Source organism: Micromys minutus, assembly GCF_963924665.1.
Source record: "Micromys minutus genome assembly, chromosome: 6".
Classification (NCBI taxonomy): Eukaryota; Metazoa; Chordata; class Mammalia; order Rodentia; family Muridae; genus Micromys; species Micromys minutus.
This window is the reverse complement of record NC_137975.1, coordinates 29,866,726-29,884,125: the sequence shown is the minus strand read 5'-3', so window position 1 is coordinate 29,884,125 and position 17,400 is coordinate 29,866,726. Positions and strand designations below refer to the sequence as shown.

Genomic DNA, 17,400 nt, shown 5'->3' with positions numbered 1-17,400 from the left:
CACTTCAGTTCCTTCAAAATTTTAATATCTATGACATGGTTGACATGAAAATCAAGTGAATTATTAGGAAATTTTTTCTAAATTTTAGTGGGAGTAGTAATGTCAAAACAACCAAAGAGAAAGCCATGTCACTTTCAGAGCTGGAGGACACATTAGTGCAAGGTGAGCATTATCACCCACTAGCACATACTCATTCAAACGCCTTCAGAGAGAGCATCAGACAATACCATAATCCAGGAATAAGGAAAAGCAGAGCCTTACTGTTGTCACGGGTCATCTACAGTCCTGGGTTACTGGAATACCCTGGGGCTGGCCACTCATCTGTATGCTCCTGGGTAGCACCTATGATGGCTCTGAGCAGAAATGTGCATGCGTGGGGAAGCTCCTGACTACCTCCAGAGTCAATGGCTGTACAGGAAATGCAAGCTTGTTCCCATTTCCCTAACCATCCAACTTCACATCATCTATGCATTATGGAAGCATCACAGTGAAGTCAATATATTTGTATAATTAAAATGAGTTAACAAAACAGAGACATGTGTATATGTTCAGCAGATAAACAACCAACGGAACAAATGTACCACTGAGACTTAGACTTCAACATAATGCTTTGAATATCTGGAAAGCAAGCTGGTCATTGAAGACAAGACACATTCCTGTAGTGGCAGAATGGCAGTGAATAAGGAAGGTAACTGAAGTGGGAGACAGGCAATGTGTCCTCCCAGCACACTGGCGGGAGATGACATACATCCAGCTTGAAGGTGGAAGAGAAGATGCAATCAGCAGAGGGAATGGAGTAGAAGGAGAAATGGAAACCAAAAGCAAAGCAAGAAGGATTGAGAAGCTTAAATGCCAGCAACCTCTGTGGGGCAGATGATATGCTTTGCTGGATTAATTACACTTAAGGAAATAATAATCGTTCTTCCAAAAAAAAAAAAAAAAAAAAAAAAAAAACATGCTTTGTTCACACATGTAAACAAGAAATGATGTTCTCAAAAAGATAAAAACAGCACAGAGTCCAGGCATCTTACCAAATGACCTCACTGGTGAGACACAAGAGTCCCTGCACTACTCCACCTAGTAACCGAAGGGAACAGTGGGGTCTCAATAACACTTTCAGGCTCTAGTTGGGACATGTGTCCAGCAGAGGACACGTGAAGGTCCTGATCCACATTTTCATGATGGCCAACTCCACTACAAGCTGTCAGGTTTCACACCCGCTCTATAGACATCTAGGAAACCTGAAAACTTGTCACCAACAGGACCAGGACAGTTATTTTATTAAATAATGAGGATTATCCTGAAGAAGGCAGCTACATGACAGAGAAACAATGTTTTGCCAATTATAATTAGCAAATTGATTATAACCACCTACTTTTGTAGATTCTAATGTTAAGCCAAAGGAGCTTCATAATTCTTAATTTTTATTGTCATTGTTAAATCCTATAATTTTCTTCTGTACAAGATTTAAAATCAAAAGTCCTCACTGGTATACCGTGACATTAACTCAATATATATTAAATATGTATCTATACTGTATAAGCATACATTAAAGGAATATTAAAAGGAACGTGCCTGCTTAAATTACAATGAAAATTCCTGTTTAAAAGGTGTGTGTGTGTTTTGCTATTTCTATTACTCCTCGCAGCTTTATAATAAAAAGAGAACAAACTCTGATTGCTCTTATTTTAAAGACTCACTGGGTGGTGGTAATGCATGCCTTTAATCCCAGTACTTGAGAGGCAGAGGCAGGTGGACAGCCACGACTACTACACAAAGAATGCAATCTTAAGCAAATTATATTTGGAGCAAATATAAGCTCCATGAAATTAAATTACCCACAGAAAAGGCATATATCAATGATTTAACAAAATCTTATTTCAAAGACAATTCCTAGACCCCAATTAAATTTCATAATCAAGAAAGTTATAAATGAATCCAGATAAATAGAAGTGATGTCATTCGTGGATAAGCTTGCATTTACTGTCTTTCTAAGGATGAACTTCAGTCCAACCTGACATTCCTAATCCAAAACTGAATAAACCCTGAAAAGTCAGACATCACAAGCATCAACATGACATCACAAATGGAAAACTCCACCTCTGACCTCCTCAAGCCTCTGACCCCAGTACTAGGGCACTGAGACAGAAGGACCATTGGAGTCTGAGGCTAGCCTGATTTAAACACAGAGTTCCATGTCAATTCAGGCTATAGAATGAGACATTGTCTCAAAAAACCAAACAGTATAAACAAGCTGTGTGTACCTGTGTGTGTGTGTATGTGTGTGTGTGGGGGGGGGTATACAGGCATACATATGTTTATATAAAATCAATCATTTATATATATATATGTACATATGTAATTTATTATAAATTAACTTCAGCTATAAATAATTGAATCTTATTTTAAATTTTGGTTCCAATCCCAGATACCATGCATGTATATATGAAAATGAATGTGTATGTATATGTATGTTTAATATATGTATATTTAAAATTTTAAATGATACTCAATTATTTTATATATAAGTAAAGTTTATACACATACACATAAAAATATTCAAATTTTTGAAAAACCCTGAATGCAAAACGGTCCCTGGCTGATATTTCATAACCTCTTGTTAGTATTGATTTTTCTAGATCCTGCAGTTGAGACCCTCTGAGAACTCCTATAGTTGTGTACTGTCTTCAGTCTCAACACTGCTCACAACAACTTTTCAGCTTCTCAATGTTAATGTTAATATGTGAAAACTTGCAAACATAAGAAACTCCATCTTACTAGGATGTTCACCTGTGTAAAGGTTTTGAGGGGAAGGGGAGAGGACCCAGAAAGGCATGTTCTGATGGAGGTGTCGCTGTGGAAGACATGTCCCTAGCATGAGCAAGGCCCAGGACCGTTTCCCCAGTGCTAGAAACAGGGAAAAGAGAGGAGGGGAGGGACAGAAGGGAAGGGGAAGGGAGGAAGGGCGCCTGAAACCCAAGCCAGCTTATCTGGTGCTATCACTATGACAGTGCAGACTTCTCTGCAGAATTTCCCTTGGAACAGGAGCCTGGCTTCTGAGCTCAGAACAGCTCAGAGCCTTCACCAGCCTGCCCCTGAGGCTTCCACACACTAGACAGAGGAGGTGAAAGAAGCCAGTCACAGACTTCCGTTAAGCTGTCCCTCCTCCAGGTTGACAGTTCTTATTCAAGTGATTAGACTCTGAACACAGATCACCACCACAGAGCTTAGCAACCAAAGAAACAGTTCTCTTTTCTAATGCTTAGCAGCACAATTTACAAAACTCTTCTCCACAGCTATATACTTGAGTCTCATAAAAACCGAATATGCCATGCAAAGGTTTCACAAGTACAAAGGTGAAAGCAATAAAAGTCAACGGACTTGGCCAACACCATGCTCCTGGTCAGAGGTGGTGTCATCAGAGGCATGGCAGCCACAAAGGATTATGGACAGCCACACAGGCCATCCTCAGCAAAATGATACCATGTACAAAGAATGCTATCGATTAAACTATGTCTTTAACTGTGAGACTGAAATCAGACAAATATTTATATATTTGAATCCCGTGTCCAAACATGTAAAAAGTGTTAATGTTACTATTATTAGGATAAGCATTCAATTTATCACTACCAATACTATGATTCCCATTAAGTATTATAATTTTTTAATTATATAATTAAAATAATGTTATAATTTTTCCTATCAACTCCCAGGCTATATTTCTTTGTTAGCTCTGGATCTGTTCACAGTAAGCATACAGTCTTAATAAAATGCTGCCTTACTGTGAAGATAGCAATGCAGCTAGTCATCATGAAGCTGCACATCAGCCACACAATAATGTCCCCAAACCTAGAGTGTAAGTCCTCTGTGGTAATAAAATGTATATACACATGTATACACACACACACACATATATACACGATAACACAGATAAATAGTAAAAGTGATAAGTCTACTAATCCAAACAAGTTAAGCCCATTAAATGCTTTACAACTATTAAAGAAATACTATTTGACTTATAGAAAAAGACTAAATTTTTCAAAATCTTTAAAAACAATTCCATGGGACATGAAATACTAAAAAGAACTATTTCTAATTCCTTTCTAAAGCATTTTTATGCATATTATCTCGGGAGTAACAATACATAGACCCTGAAGATAAGTGTTGTTCCTAAGCATTAAATCACACCTATAGGGTTGAGCCCTATTGCCTAGGACTAGAGCTCAGGTCCCAGCATCTCTATGAGGTGTCCCCTCAGGCACCTGCATTCCTGTGCATACACCCATCACAGGCACACACATACACATAACTAGAAATAATAAATCTTTACAAGCGCACACAAACCTGAATTAGTTGGTACAGTCTAAACCCAACTAATGTTAGAGCCTAAATGAGTGTAAGACAGCAGTAGTCAGCTCTGTTTTACAGCTACTCAGGGAACAAAGCTCTAAGCCTGCCTGACTGTAATTACTTGCAAATATGATGAGCAAACACACCCTTATATGAGTTCAGTTTCTTCTACCAACCCCAGAAATATCTTCTTCTGAAATGACTAATTTTTGGAAGCACACACATGAAGCAGATGACCACTGAAGACAGTACACTGGTAACTATGTGCTTTTCTTTTTAAACAGGTTCAAGTGACAAATAAGAAGGAACTGAAAGAGGAAGGGCCTTGTCTGATCTTTATCATTTCTGCCTACCAAGTCTCAGTCTGTGGTTTCTCAACAGTTGTACTTTTCAAATGTCTTATATGGAACACCCATTTGATGTGATGATAGAAATCTGCAAGCTTTCAAAGTCTTTTACATTGACATTTTAAAAAAGATTTCAAAATCTCTACTAGGCTTGAGGAGTACAAGACAATCTTATTCTAATTTCACTTCAATAACACGAGATAATTTGCCAAGTAATTCTGAACACCATGCACATACATATGCCTTCCCAAGGTCTCAAGTGAGACAGGCGGTTGACTTCAACAGCTGACAAGTAGTGGCAACGCTCAGGATGTCAGTGACCTATATTATTCATAAACTTGTTTGTACTGTTTTTAAATTCTGTAGCTTAGTTTTACAAAACTATGTGTGTTTAAAGAAAGCAAGTTTAATGGTCAATGATCAGCCACTAGTAAATCCTCAGTACCAGCTGAGGATTTCCATGCCTTTACCAGCCCAGAGGCTGGGGATATGGTTCAGTGTGGGGCTCAACCCCAGCACTGCTACAAAACAATACACTAAAGTAATAATCTTGAGACAGTTCAACAAGTGCTTTCCTAGTAGTCAACTCACGGTCCACACAGAGGCGCCCGTAAGAACCAGTAGCGCCAATCAAGACAGGATGCACTACACTAGCAGGAAGGAGTCCTTGGTTTTTCTCTTTAGCTCAGAGAAAATACTGTGTGCCTTTAATGGTTTCTCACGTTGCAATGACCCCAGCCATAAGATTATTCCGTTGTTACTCCTTAATTGTAATTTTGCTATGTGAAGAAGTTTGTAATGTAAATATCTGATGACCCCTGTGAGAGGGTCACTCAATCCCCCAAAGGAGTATTAGATGTGTTCATACCAAAAGCCGTCTATCTCCTCAGAAGATTCACAAGAGTTTAAACAGGAAAACTCAAAATAATCTGAGGAAGGATAATCACCTGCCACCAAACGTCTAATAACCACACCCTCTGTCACCTCACAGCAGCACTGTCCTTAGACTCGCACACAAAACAAGTGTGTGTGTGTGTGTGTGTGTGTGTGTGTGTGTGTGTAGGGGGGTGACTTCATATGCTACTGCTACATACCACAGCCTTTACTGCATCATTACAATTTGGAAGTGACACACCCCATTCAACAATGCCACCTTTTTATCTGTGCCTGACTCATAACAGGCACATGGAAAAGCTCACTGAAATGAATGAGAAAGCTAAACATTTGCATGGTGCTTAGACACATCTTCCCACAACCTTGTTTGTAGAAATACCGTAACATAGCTCTGAGACAGTGGGATGGCTCCGTGAGTAAATGTGCTTGCAGATTGTCCTCTGACCTTCGTCACACGCATGCCACAGTGTAAGCATGCATGTCCGCATACATGTCCACATGCACGCAAAATGATAAAAAGTGCAATTTTAAAATTAAATAATAATTAATAATAATATAATTGCAGCCAAACTTAGAATTATTAAGGGATTTTCAAAAATGCCTGGCTTTATAAACATAGGTGAACTATCTCACGAGTGTGAGAGTGGAAGAACAGATTTAGGAGAAACCTAATGGTTAAGAGCTTGGGCTCCACATCACAGAAACAGGTTCAAATCCCAGTCCTACCTCTTGAAGCTGTGGATATTGGGGAAATAATTTAACCTTTCTCAGCCTCCATTTATCTTCCTGAAAAGAATAAGCCTCTATCTCTTATAATTATAGTAAAAATAATATGGATACATAGACACTTGGTGTATTTCCTGACATTAGAAATGCTAAATATTATTTTATCAGTATTTCTATAAAACATCTAACTTTAAAGTCTAATCAGGTAAATAAGCACATAATTAAGGGTCTTTATGATGCTACAGATTTATTTTGTTAACTAGAAATGCTACACATATAACAAATTTTAATTAATTTATTACACACATAGTCTAAATATACTTGCCCTAAATATCCAGCCATAGACTGTATCTTTTCACTTAGTCTGAGTTTACAAGGCTTTCTTTAAATTTACAATGTTCCCTTGAGGGCTGTCTATCAGTTGTTCACACCTCACTGTAAATTTACTCATATAAGTCCCTAAAATAACACCCGCCCACCTGATGTGTCATTTGAAGAGTTGGGGGAGCAGCTGGGTAATTTTACAACAAAGTGCTTGGGATTGACACATCACTGGGCAGCAGGCAACTGCCCCACTGCCCCACAGAAGAGGGAGGCTCACAACTGTTAAAACAACAGAGCAACTTCCCTCCTAGAAACTGCAAGTTCCCTGATTCAGTCTGTCCTGAGCACTAACATCATCCAGGGCCTCACACATACTAGTCAGGACCATACTGCTGAGCTCCAGCCTCCTAAACAAAGACCTCTCAAAATTCAATCCAGGGCCACTATGGGAAAATTTTCACTAGGCCGATGACTGGCTCATTACACAAATAAGAACTAATATACATTCTTCTATAGATAAAATTAATTGCTATCTGAAATAAATCAACTTATCCTGACGTTTTATACAAATAGTGCCCCACTTTGCCTGAAACCTCACTTCAATCTTACAACACAAGAATCTTATGTGCTTAAAGTATTAAAATGTATACCACAGTAGATAAATATTGCTTCAGACTCACAAAATAAACACACGTATTTGAAGGAAAGACAGGAAACAGCAAGAAAACATAAGAAAAATCTCCCAGGTTCAGACTATTGCCACAAGTATTCTAAGAACATATCACCTTGAGAATCTAGGGAAAGTATTCTGAGAAAAGCCTAACATACTGCTGCGCTGCACCAGCTCCGCAAAGGCCCCACCTAAGAGCACAGACGGTGAACACAGTCAGGGGACCTGGGGCTCTGCATCGCAGTGGGGACCATCAAAATTCGAAAACAAGGAGTCACCTCGGACTGTGTGCTAAGGATGTTGCAACTGGTATCCTAAGAACATTTGACCAGCAGAATTTAATGATGGCCGATAACGTCGATCTCCTAGAGCACTTCAGTGTGCATCCCCACTAGCAATTCTACTTCCTGGGCTGACTGGATTCCGGTGATGCGAGAAGAGAAGCATGAGGACTTGACCTGAGAAACCTAAGCACAGTGTACATCACAGTATGTTCATAGTGTGCGTGTGACTCTGAGATGTGGTCTCACTATATAGTAGAATACGAGAATGCAGGAGATAATGCAATGCCCACTATATACATTTATATTTCTGTTAGGTTTCAAACAAATGGCTGAGGCTCCTACTGAACACAGGAAAGTGGAGGCTGGCCTCCTGATTCTCCCTGCATTACTCAGCCCCTACCAGTGACAGGGTCCTCCTGGCTATCCCCATGTGGTACAGCACCCTGGGCTCCCCCGCCCTGCAGCTCTCTAACTACAGTCTCACACATATCTACAATAAGCTTACTCCTCCACCATACCTAGGAGCAGCCATGATGCCTTGCCCTTTTCTTTAATTCTTTTTTTTTTTTAAACGTGAATAAGTTATCTTTTTATTTTTCACAAATAAAAATGACAAGTGATGTGTAAGGGACATGACAGTAACACAACAGTAACAGTGACAGACTAGCTGTCTCATGGAGACAGAAGCCCACGAAAAGTAGTATACTGATCTTAAGAGAGTATTAAATAAATCTAGGAATAGTATATTTTAACTAAATCAACAAATCAAGGTTGAGCACACGTCAAAACATCATCTAGAACCCATAAAGTGATACTAAAGGAAAAGGAAAATCTGGAATTCCACACACAGGGCTCTTGATTGAAATCAGGGAAGCTCAGATCTGGTCCTCCTTTTAAACACTATGGAAACAACTGTGTCTTTCTGAATGTCTCATTAGTAATGCTGAGCCTTGTCAGTCTGGTTCCATAATAGTCTATGATGTAACTACTTCCATCTGAAGGGCCAACAATCTGCATTGAAATAAGAATGAAATCAATTAGGCTCCCAATTCCGCAAAATCCTACGGTGCAAAACTTTAACAAGCCTAAGGCAGGATATCCGAGGTAAAATCGATCTGCTCCCAGCCATCCCAAAAAAAGAGATAACGCAACTGCCACTTTGTAGGAATAGCCGTTCACATTTCGGCAAGATATGGGCTTGAGAAAACCAACTTCATTTCCAGTAAAATGTGTTTCATTTCCACTCAAATCCTTACAAGTTATATTGGGTGCTGGAAAACATTGAACATGAGCCGTGTAGTTTGTACAATTAACTGGTTCTTGAGTAGCATCATTTATTTTTGGTTCTTTACAAATATATTGTCCCACTCTGAGGTCCTCACACTTGGGCGTCTCCTCGCCCCCGACAGCGCTGGAGGCAGCAGTCCCACAATGTCCCGCGGCGACCGTCAAGAGCCACAGAATGCGGAGGAGGCCCGGAGGCCCCGCCGCTGGGGAAGCCCGACCCGCGGGCCAGGCGGCCGCCATGTTGGGCACGACCAATTCTTTTTTTTTTTAATTTGGTGAGAAAACCCAAGACCACTCATTTTGTTTTCTTTCCATTTCTTTCTTTCTTTTTACATTCACTAGTGTTCCCGCTACTGTCATGTTAGTTTGTGTTTAAAATTGTTCTACAAAACCAGCTGTATTTAAAATAACTTCCACAAGCAGCTCTCTGAATTAAATGAATCAGCATCTGCTTGTCCAATGGCCAGCACTAACCTAAATCCAACTGATACACTTTTTCATTCAATATTCACTAAGGATGTCAAATTCTATGGTGCACTTTCTCTGAAGAAAAATAACTAATGTGGTTCGTGAAGAATTTTCTAGAAGGTAAACAAATAAGCTACCTCTATAACTATATATGACTATATTAAACTCTTTATGAACACAGTTAAGTCCCAAAATGCTATATTCAGCAAACTATATCATCACGCTATTGAGAAAAAATAATGAAATGCAGGTTATTAAAGGCCTTCTTACCAAAGGTATGAAGAAAAGTAAAAATTATTCAACTTACAATTCTGATTTAAGAAAATGAATACTGTCATACTATTAACAGGAGCTGGGGATTGAAAAAGTAGATAATTCAATACCAACTTGGAGATCTCATCAAAGGAAATTAAGATGAAAACCCTATAGTAAAGGGCCTTGATCCTCAGAGAAATAATCCAGATAACAACATAGGAATACAGTAAACAAAGCTTGCTGAGTATCTGTTTGAAATTGCTAATAACTAGAAGTGTTAGATCAAAAACATGAATTTGAAGACATAAGCATTATAAATGAAGAGGAGGCATCCAATCTCCTCAGTCCATAAAATTATACAAGGAAAAGTTTAGTAACTGCTCTAAGAGGAACTAGAACTAATTTATTAACTTTAGAAAACACACAGTATTAGTTTTAGATGACCTATAGTACACATCATTAAAACTCTGGGCCCTCATGTTATAATCAGAGGCCGCAGCAATGGAAAAGTAATTAAACTTGGGGCATGGAGATACTACTTCAGACATATTTCTTAACTTTTCTGGGCTTTTAATTTCTTCCTGAGAGCATCACTTCCTATCCCTTAAGATTTTTGCAAGACTTAAGAACCTAGTACAGTTTTTTTAATCTACAGACTTGTGCTTGGCTTCAAGTAAACACTCCATAAACATTAACTGCTGCTGCTTCTTACAGTCAGCTAGCCACACGGATGGAAGGACAGGAGGACAGAGAGAGAAGAATCCTCAAGCCAAAAAAGAAAGCCTTCGAAACGGCATCTGCGACTAAGGAAGAGTTAGTTTTCACTTCTGTGCTGCAGAGGAGCCTAAGTTTTGTTATTAGAGCTGTAGCAAGAAGGCCATCTCTGCTCTCTACTTTCCTGCCTTTGTGGGGGCTGGGGGCAGTGGCAAGAGCAATGAGCTTGGAGAGCCACCAAGAACAGCATTAGATCTAAACTGTGGCCCTGCACACTGGAATACAAGCTACTGGAAGACTGTCTTGCCATCAAAGTCTCCATTTAAGAGGCCAAAGCCAACATGAAAACATTACCAGAAACAACTCTATTAACTGGGGACAGAACAGAGAGCCATCACCAGTTCCTCACACAGCAAGCTTCAGATCTGTAGAGTCCAAACAAAACTAGCTTATTTTGCAGTAGTCTAAAAGGTGTTGTGTGCAGAAATGAGAATGAAATGCCTTGAAGCAAGTGCAGACAGCAACAGACTAGATGAAGATGCCATATGTCAAGCTGTAGTTCACCAACTAATCAAGTCCAGATGAAGCAAAGCAGTTAGTGACTTATCTCTGGGAACAGAAGTGAGTCCCTAATAGCATTCGCTGCTCTTCCAGGACTCAAGGTCAGGTCCAGTACCCAGGCCAAGTGGCTCCCAATCACCTAGAACTCCGGCTCCAGGAGCTTCCTAACCCTCTTCTGACTTCTATAGACACCAATATGCACACACACACACTCACATAAAGAGACATAAATGTATTTTTAATCTTATTTCTGACCATATATGTGATGAAAACCTGAATGAGAAAGTCAAACATTTTGACATGAAGAGTAAAGATGTTTACCCAGGGCACATTTTCTATTTGATGAAATACGCCATCAAAAGAACAAAGTGATGTTCTCAACAAACTTTACAAAGAATTCTTCAGCAGGCCAATCACAACCTGGTCACAGCCCTCCATCCCTACAGGGTCAATGATGTCCTCCTAAGCAATGGCCGGAGCCATAAAACTCTGGCCACTGAGGTTCAACAAGACAGTTCTCAGGAATGTTAGCAAAGAGAACTTCTGGCTTTAAAGAGTCATAAAAGCCAAAGTCCCCTCCTCCTCCACCTGCAGTCATATTCAGAACAGGAGGCTTCCAGGGTCTGCTGATAGTCATCTAGGAACCACAAGCTATCAGCCTTCAGTGATAGGACTCTAATTTCATAAGAAGAGCAGATGACTCATCAGATGGCATTCCTCTTATATAGACAGTCAAATGCCTATAGTCTCAAGGCCATTTGTAAAAGCATCCAAATTTACATGGCTTAGTCTCCAAGTTGATCAGAATAATGCAACAAACTTTCAAACAAGCCAAAATACATCCCAAGGTCTTGTTAAAACAGACAAGTATTGACAGTTAAAAAAGTAATATTCTAATACTTTTCAAAGAATTTTCACATATTTCCCTTTATATGTTTACCAATAAAAAAGGTGATTACTAAGAGATTATAGACACATCGGATCTCTGAATGTGGCATAAAATAATCAAGAGCCCACTTAGTCATAGGCACCATGACTTTTTAGGACATAAAAGACTGTAGCTTCACAGAACCTAAAATATTCATTATGTTTTTATAACTTAAAGCATCAATGAAGGAGCAAAAGGTAATGTTTTTCATGTGGCTGAATGTAGCTTTAAAGGAAGCCTTCAAACCAGGTGCAGTGGCATACCTCAATCTCAGCACCCAGGAAGTTGAAGAACAAAAATCGTTAAGTTTGAGGCCAGCCTGAGCTACAGTAATGAGATAGTAAGAAACAGTATCAGAAAAAAAAAAAAAGAAGAAGAAGAAAGTTTTAAATTTTTAGAAGCTGCCGTCCAGTAGAAAGCTAGAATGCTCAGGCTCCAGCTCAGTGGTTCGGACTTCCAGAGTGTGTGTGCCAAGTGTGCAGCACTAAGTTCAATATCTAACAATATGCAAGTTGGGGAATGGGGAGGGGTTGATTTGGGGTAGTTCTGACAACTGCCTAAGTTAGGAAGATGGACCAGTAGGTAAGAAGCTTGTCTCACACATGTTAAGACCTACGTTCGGATTTCCCTAACTCAGGTTCAGTGAGGTGGTACACATATGTAGTCCCAGCTCCAGGAGGGGAGGCATGAGGTGGATACAGACAACCTTCCCAAGCCCACCCTGGAACTCAAGGGCAGCTAGCCTGGTGGTATACACAAAAGCTGTGAACAACAGAGAACCTGTCACAAATAAGGTGGAACTTAAGAGCCAACACTAGAACTTCCCCTCCAACCTCTACACACACGCTACTTGCAAGCGTGTGCTAGCACTCACAGATGGGACACACACACCACAAGACACAAGGAATAGACTGACCAGCTTGCAGAGAAGCTAAAACTGTTTATCTTGCCCATCTATAGTTCCAACTTCACCAGACCATATAAACTGCTCAAGCACAAATGAAGATGTCTCTGGAAACGTTGATTTTCCAGCAGCCTCAAGTCGAGATGGCAATAAAAGAAGTCAGTGACAGCTGTACACTGGAATAACCGGTCATAAAAAAGCAGAAGGAGCAAGGGAGGAAGCAAGGACAAAGTCACGGAGCCCTTGCACGAAGGCCTCGTGTTCTCTAAACCCCTTGTTCTGTGGAGCAGTTTCGTTCTTTTGGAGGACTGCTTTGTGACCTGAAGAATGCACAATTACATTGATAAAGAGTCCACAACCTTTCCTGTTGTATAACATATAGAGGTGTGTGTGTGTGTGTGTGTGTGTGTGTGTGTTCAGTTTAACATTCCCAAAGTGCACATGGGATATGGCTGTGCCTGGGGAGAACACAAGTGGACAGACTTTACCATGTAAAGGGCAACAAAGCTGATTTCTCTAACTGGAAGAGGATCCTTAGAAGCTTAAGAGTTCTTACTAGCTGGCAAACCCGATCAGAGCTATAGTTCCAGCAGATCAGAAATGAAGCACGCTGAAGCCAAGAATGTATATGATTTCCTACCTAAAATTAGCCATGCCTGCTTCACCACAACTGGGCGGGGCTGGGCTGGGCTGGGCTCCTCTATTTAAGGTGTGCAGAGCCAAATTACTTAAGAGTATGTAATTACTGACTAGCCTTGGAACTAAGAGTGTCAGAAACTTTCCTCCCAGGCTTCAGGATGGCTAACTGGTTTCCACAAAACCCCCACACTTAATGGCCTTGTTATTTGGGGCTAAGTATCCTACTAACGAGCCATGTACTACAAACAGCGATGAAGACATGCATACCCATGCGCAAAATAAGCAAAAGGAGATGTCCCTTCGTCTCTGACTGACACGCCACCCTAAACACAAAGCTGCTATGGCAAAAGTGATGAAACTGGACAAAAGTCACAACCCTTTAAAAAGCAACTATTTGCCTGTCCATAGAAGTGTACAGATCTGACCGTGAAAGCCTCCCAAGTTATGCCACCCACTGTATACCTCCCTGAGTGCTGTGCAACTGGAATAAACCTGATCGAAGAGGCTACTCAGTCTACACACTGTGATCCAGAAACAGCGGGAGGGAGGGACTGGTGAAGGCCCCTTTGGAACTAGCGTGAGAATTTGTGTTATTTTCTATTTAATGGCGCTGACTTTTCAAATACAGATGAAAGGAGATGAAAAGGCATGCCTCCCACCACGAACAAGGACAGTTTTGTCAACAGGGAATAACACTGAGCTGTAAGTTGAAATCTAAGCTGCACAGATAACATCCGTGATTTCTGCAACCCCAGAGCAAAGAACCTGGCATCTACTTTATCACTAGCAATTTGAGATACTAGAAGAGACATCTGGCACTATCAGGTTCCTGATACTATCACGCTCGAGAGGAGCACAGTATTAACACTCATTTTTGACACATTCGATCACTTTAGGAGTAAAGAAACACACATACCTTCATTTTCAGAGGCATGACACTTCACTTTCAATACCAAGTCAAAAGTTCTTTCTGGATTTTCCCTAAAATTAAAAAAAAAAAAGAAAAGCCATATTTACTTAGCACAGAAAACAGCCATTATCCATAAAGCTTCTACACAAAGATGTTTTCATACATGTGGGACTTTGTGGTGCTAAGGATTGGACCCAGAGCCTGTTCATGCTAAAAATACCATCCCTATAATTTACTGACTTTTTTGTTTGCTTCTTTGTTTGTTTGGGACAGGGCTTCTCTGTGTACCCTTTCTTTTCCTGGAACTCACTCTGTAGACCAGGCTGGCCTAGAACTCAGAGATCTGCCTGCCTCTGCCTCCAGAGTGCACCACCACCTCTAAAGCCTAATCCTGGTCCTGCCTCAGCATATTCTGTGACACTCCCTGACTACGTAGCAGAAATATAAATGAAAATGTTTTATCAGTTCGATGACAGTTACAGTTCAGACTTTGGAGTTCTGAACCCAGGGGGCAAAGTACGTCAGCTGTAAGAATGCTTTCTCACCCTGCCCATCTCACAGAGAAGCAGCAAACCAATATAGAAACGAATGTTGTGGAGTAGTGCTTTCACCCTACTGAATCAAACCGTAAAGCCAGTACACCCTTAAGCCTCTTCTCAGGCCAGCACAGATCTAACACAGGCTGTCCTGCTCTCTCCAGAGGACCTGCTCCAACACAGAAGATGGAAACCCGAGTGCTGATTTCCAGACTCTGACAGTGCTCTATAGATGGTACATTTTGCTTTCCTGAGATGTTCTTTATTGTACTTGAGCATGCTCGGACTAAGAGAGCTGTTCACACACTCCAAGGAAACAAAACCTAACAAAAATTATATTCCTTATATCAATTATTTTTAAGGAATTTGGCCATTGGACTCCTCATAAAACCCTCCACAGGGTACACAAAGTTTGTTTCACTTCCTTTAGAAGTTACTAGTTTGGTTTTTCTTCCCTCTTCCTAATTCCTCACACTACACGTTTGACCTATTTATTTGCTACATTTCAAAAGGCAGACTGAAGTATACTGAGATACTTAAAGCAAAGAAAAATTAGATATTGGAATGTCTCTTTCCATCAAAGGTATAAGATTAAGTCTGGGGATGTGGCTCCCCAGTACACAGTATCTGCCCTAGACTGATTGAAACCTTCGGTTTGACCATAGTGGGGGGAGAGGCAGGGGGACTGTCAAAGGAAAAGACATCACAATGCACAAAAGTGAGGATGTATATTTCAACTACTTCTGATAAGACTAGTGCCTTTGTACGCTGGCTTTTTAAATATATACTTTCTTAAGATACTAATACTACCTCTCACTTCTAAACAAACGTTGATTTTAAATATCTACATAGACACACACACGCACACACACATACATATATTGCATGACATTCTTTTGAACTGGGAGGAAAGACAAGCCATACAAATTAATTTACAAATATCCCCTTCTCAACCTCCGCATCCCACCCGCTATTAACTTGGTCGTGAGCACAAAATGGGCTCTGTCAATTTTACTTTTAGTACCCTCATAGTACAATTAATTGTCCAAAGAGTAAGTTGTCCTTTTTTTTTTTAAATCACCCTGACCTCTATGTTGCCAAACATTAAAGGAAATATTCTAACTTGTGTGAGGTTTCTACTTTCATAAGATACTTAGAAGTCTTCTTGGAATAATCAAATACTGGCTGGGTTATACTTCTCCACAATCTACAGGGCCTTTCACGGTGGTTCTAATACCCAGTGATGTAGAACGGAAGGGGAGGGGGCGGTCAAAAAAGACGAGATTTCCCAAAGTAAAGTTTCCAGAGAAAACCAGCAAACGCCTATGTCTAAGGCATTTCCAAGCAGAGCTTCCTCCACCGTTATTCAAATTGCTTCTTACCTACTCCCTACAAGTAAAATGGCCAATGGTGAAGAGCCACCTTAGGTGCATACGCGACTGTGAAAGCAGCTCAGAGGGCGGCTGCAGAAACAAACGCCCCGCTTTCATTTTAGACGAAGGCAAAGGATCAGAAACCGTCTCGGGCCACCGTGGAAAATCAGCCTAAAGGGAGCACCGGCGAGCCTCACGCCGGGGGAGCGGTTTCCTAACCACGGCTCGCACAGCCGCCCGCCCGCCGCCGCGGCGCACGGCCCACCCGGCCCGGGGAAGCCGGGTCGCCGGGCGGGCAGGCTTTGCGGCCTAGCGCCGACCGCCCCGCAGCGAGTCGTCCCGGGGCAGGCCGCACCCGGGGCCGCGGAAGCCTGGGCCCCGCCGCCGCCGCTCACCTGGTCCTGCGGTCCATGCTCACATGTCGCTGCGGGGCCGCCGTCGCCCCGCGCCCGCACGCCCGCACGCCGTCCGGGACGCGCTGCTCAGAGCGGCGGCCGGCCCACGGCGCCCTCCGCGGCCTCGCGGGGACAGCACCGCGGCGACGCCGCCCCCGCCCCCGCCTCTCGTTCCCCGCGACCCGGCCGGCGGCGGCTCCGCCACCTTCGGCGAACCAGGAAGTCGGCGGGAGGGGGAGGGGGCGCGCGGGGACGCGCCCTGCGGCTGCACCTGGCCGCGCGGCCCCCGGGCGGGACCTGCCCTCCGGCTGTCCCGGGCACGGGTTCCTGCTGCCACCGTCCTGGAAAAGCTCCCCCGGGCTCCCACATCACGACTCCCTTTCATTGCAAAGTGGGAGCCCAAGCGGAGGCTCCGGCCTCCCTCCGGCCGGTGGCCCCGGGTAGAGCTCTCCGAAAACCCAGAGCCGCCCCCTCCTGATTCAGGAATGTCCTCAGACTTCTGCACCTGCTGAACCGCTCTGCCAGACAGCTCACCGATGGGCTCCAGTTGCCTGCACAGATGGGAAACACATTCCGGCCGCAGCCGCTGACGCACAGCCAGGGACTTAACTTTTGAACGCACAGTGGCATGCCCCCCTAGAGGGTCGTTCTAGGGGAGATGAGAGGGTAACTCGAAGGATGGAGGGGGTGGGACCTCATTTCCAGAACTCCGGAGCATGAGTTTTTGTAAGCAAGGATAAACACTGGCTCGGTGGTTTCACACCTGAGCTATAGGTACCTTAATCCAAAGCAAGGAACTGGATCTGTGATAAGTAAGCAGTGGGCAGAGGCAGAG

General features: G+C 42.2%; 2 protein-coding genes across 3 annotated transcripts in view; both read right to left on the bottom strand.

Moving 5' to 3' along the window:
• DENND1B (DENN domain containing 1B) overlaps positions 1–16,681 on the bottom strand; it is a 213,453-nt gene extending 196,772 nt beyond the window's left edge. For both annotated transcript variants that reach the window (XR_013975047.1, XM_080917652.1), the window contains exons 1-2: positions 16,566–16,681; positions 14,268–14,332 (exon numbers count right to left, since the gene is read on the bottom strand). Coding sequence is in view for 1 of the 2 variants with exons in the window: in XM_080917652.1 (XP_080773778.1) it covers positions 14,268–14,332; positions 16,566–16,582 (82 nt within the window). In the remaining variant the exon portion in view is untranslated. The remainder of the gene's footprint in view (positions 1–14,267; positions 14,333–16,565) is intronic.
• Positions 8,167–9,165, bottom strand: LOC308421287 (TM2 domain-containing protein 1-like). Its single transcript, XM_080917600.1, has one exon. The coding sequence runs from the start codon at positions 9,120–9,122 to the stop codon at positions 8,496–8,498; it is 627 nt and encodes a 208-aa protein (XP_080773726.1). The 5' UTR covers positions 9,123–9,165; the 3' UTR covers positions 8,167–8,495.
• Positions 16,682–17,400: the final 719 nt, after the last annotated feature.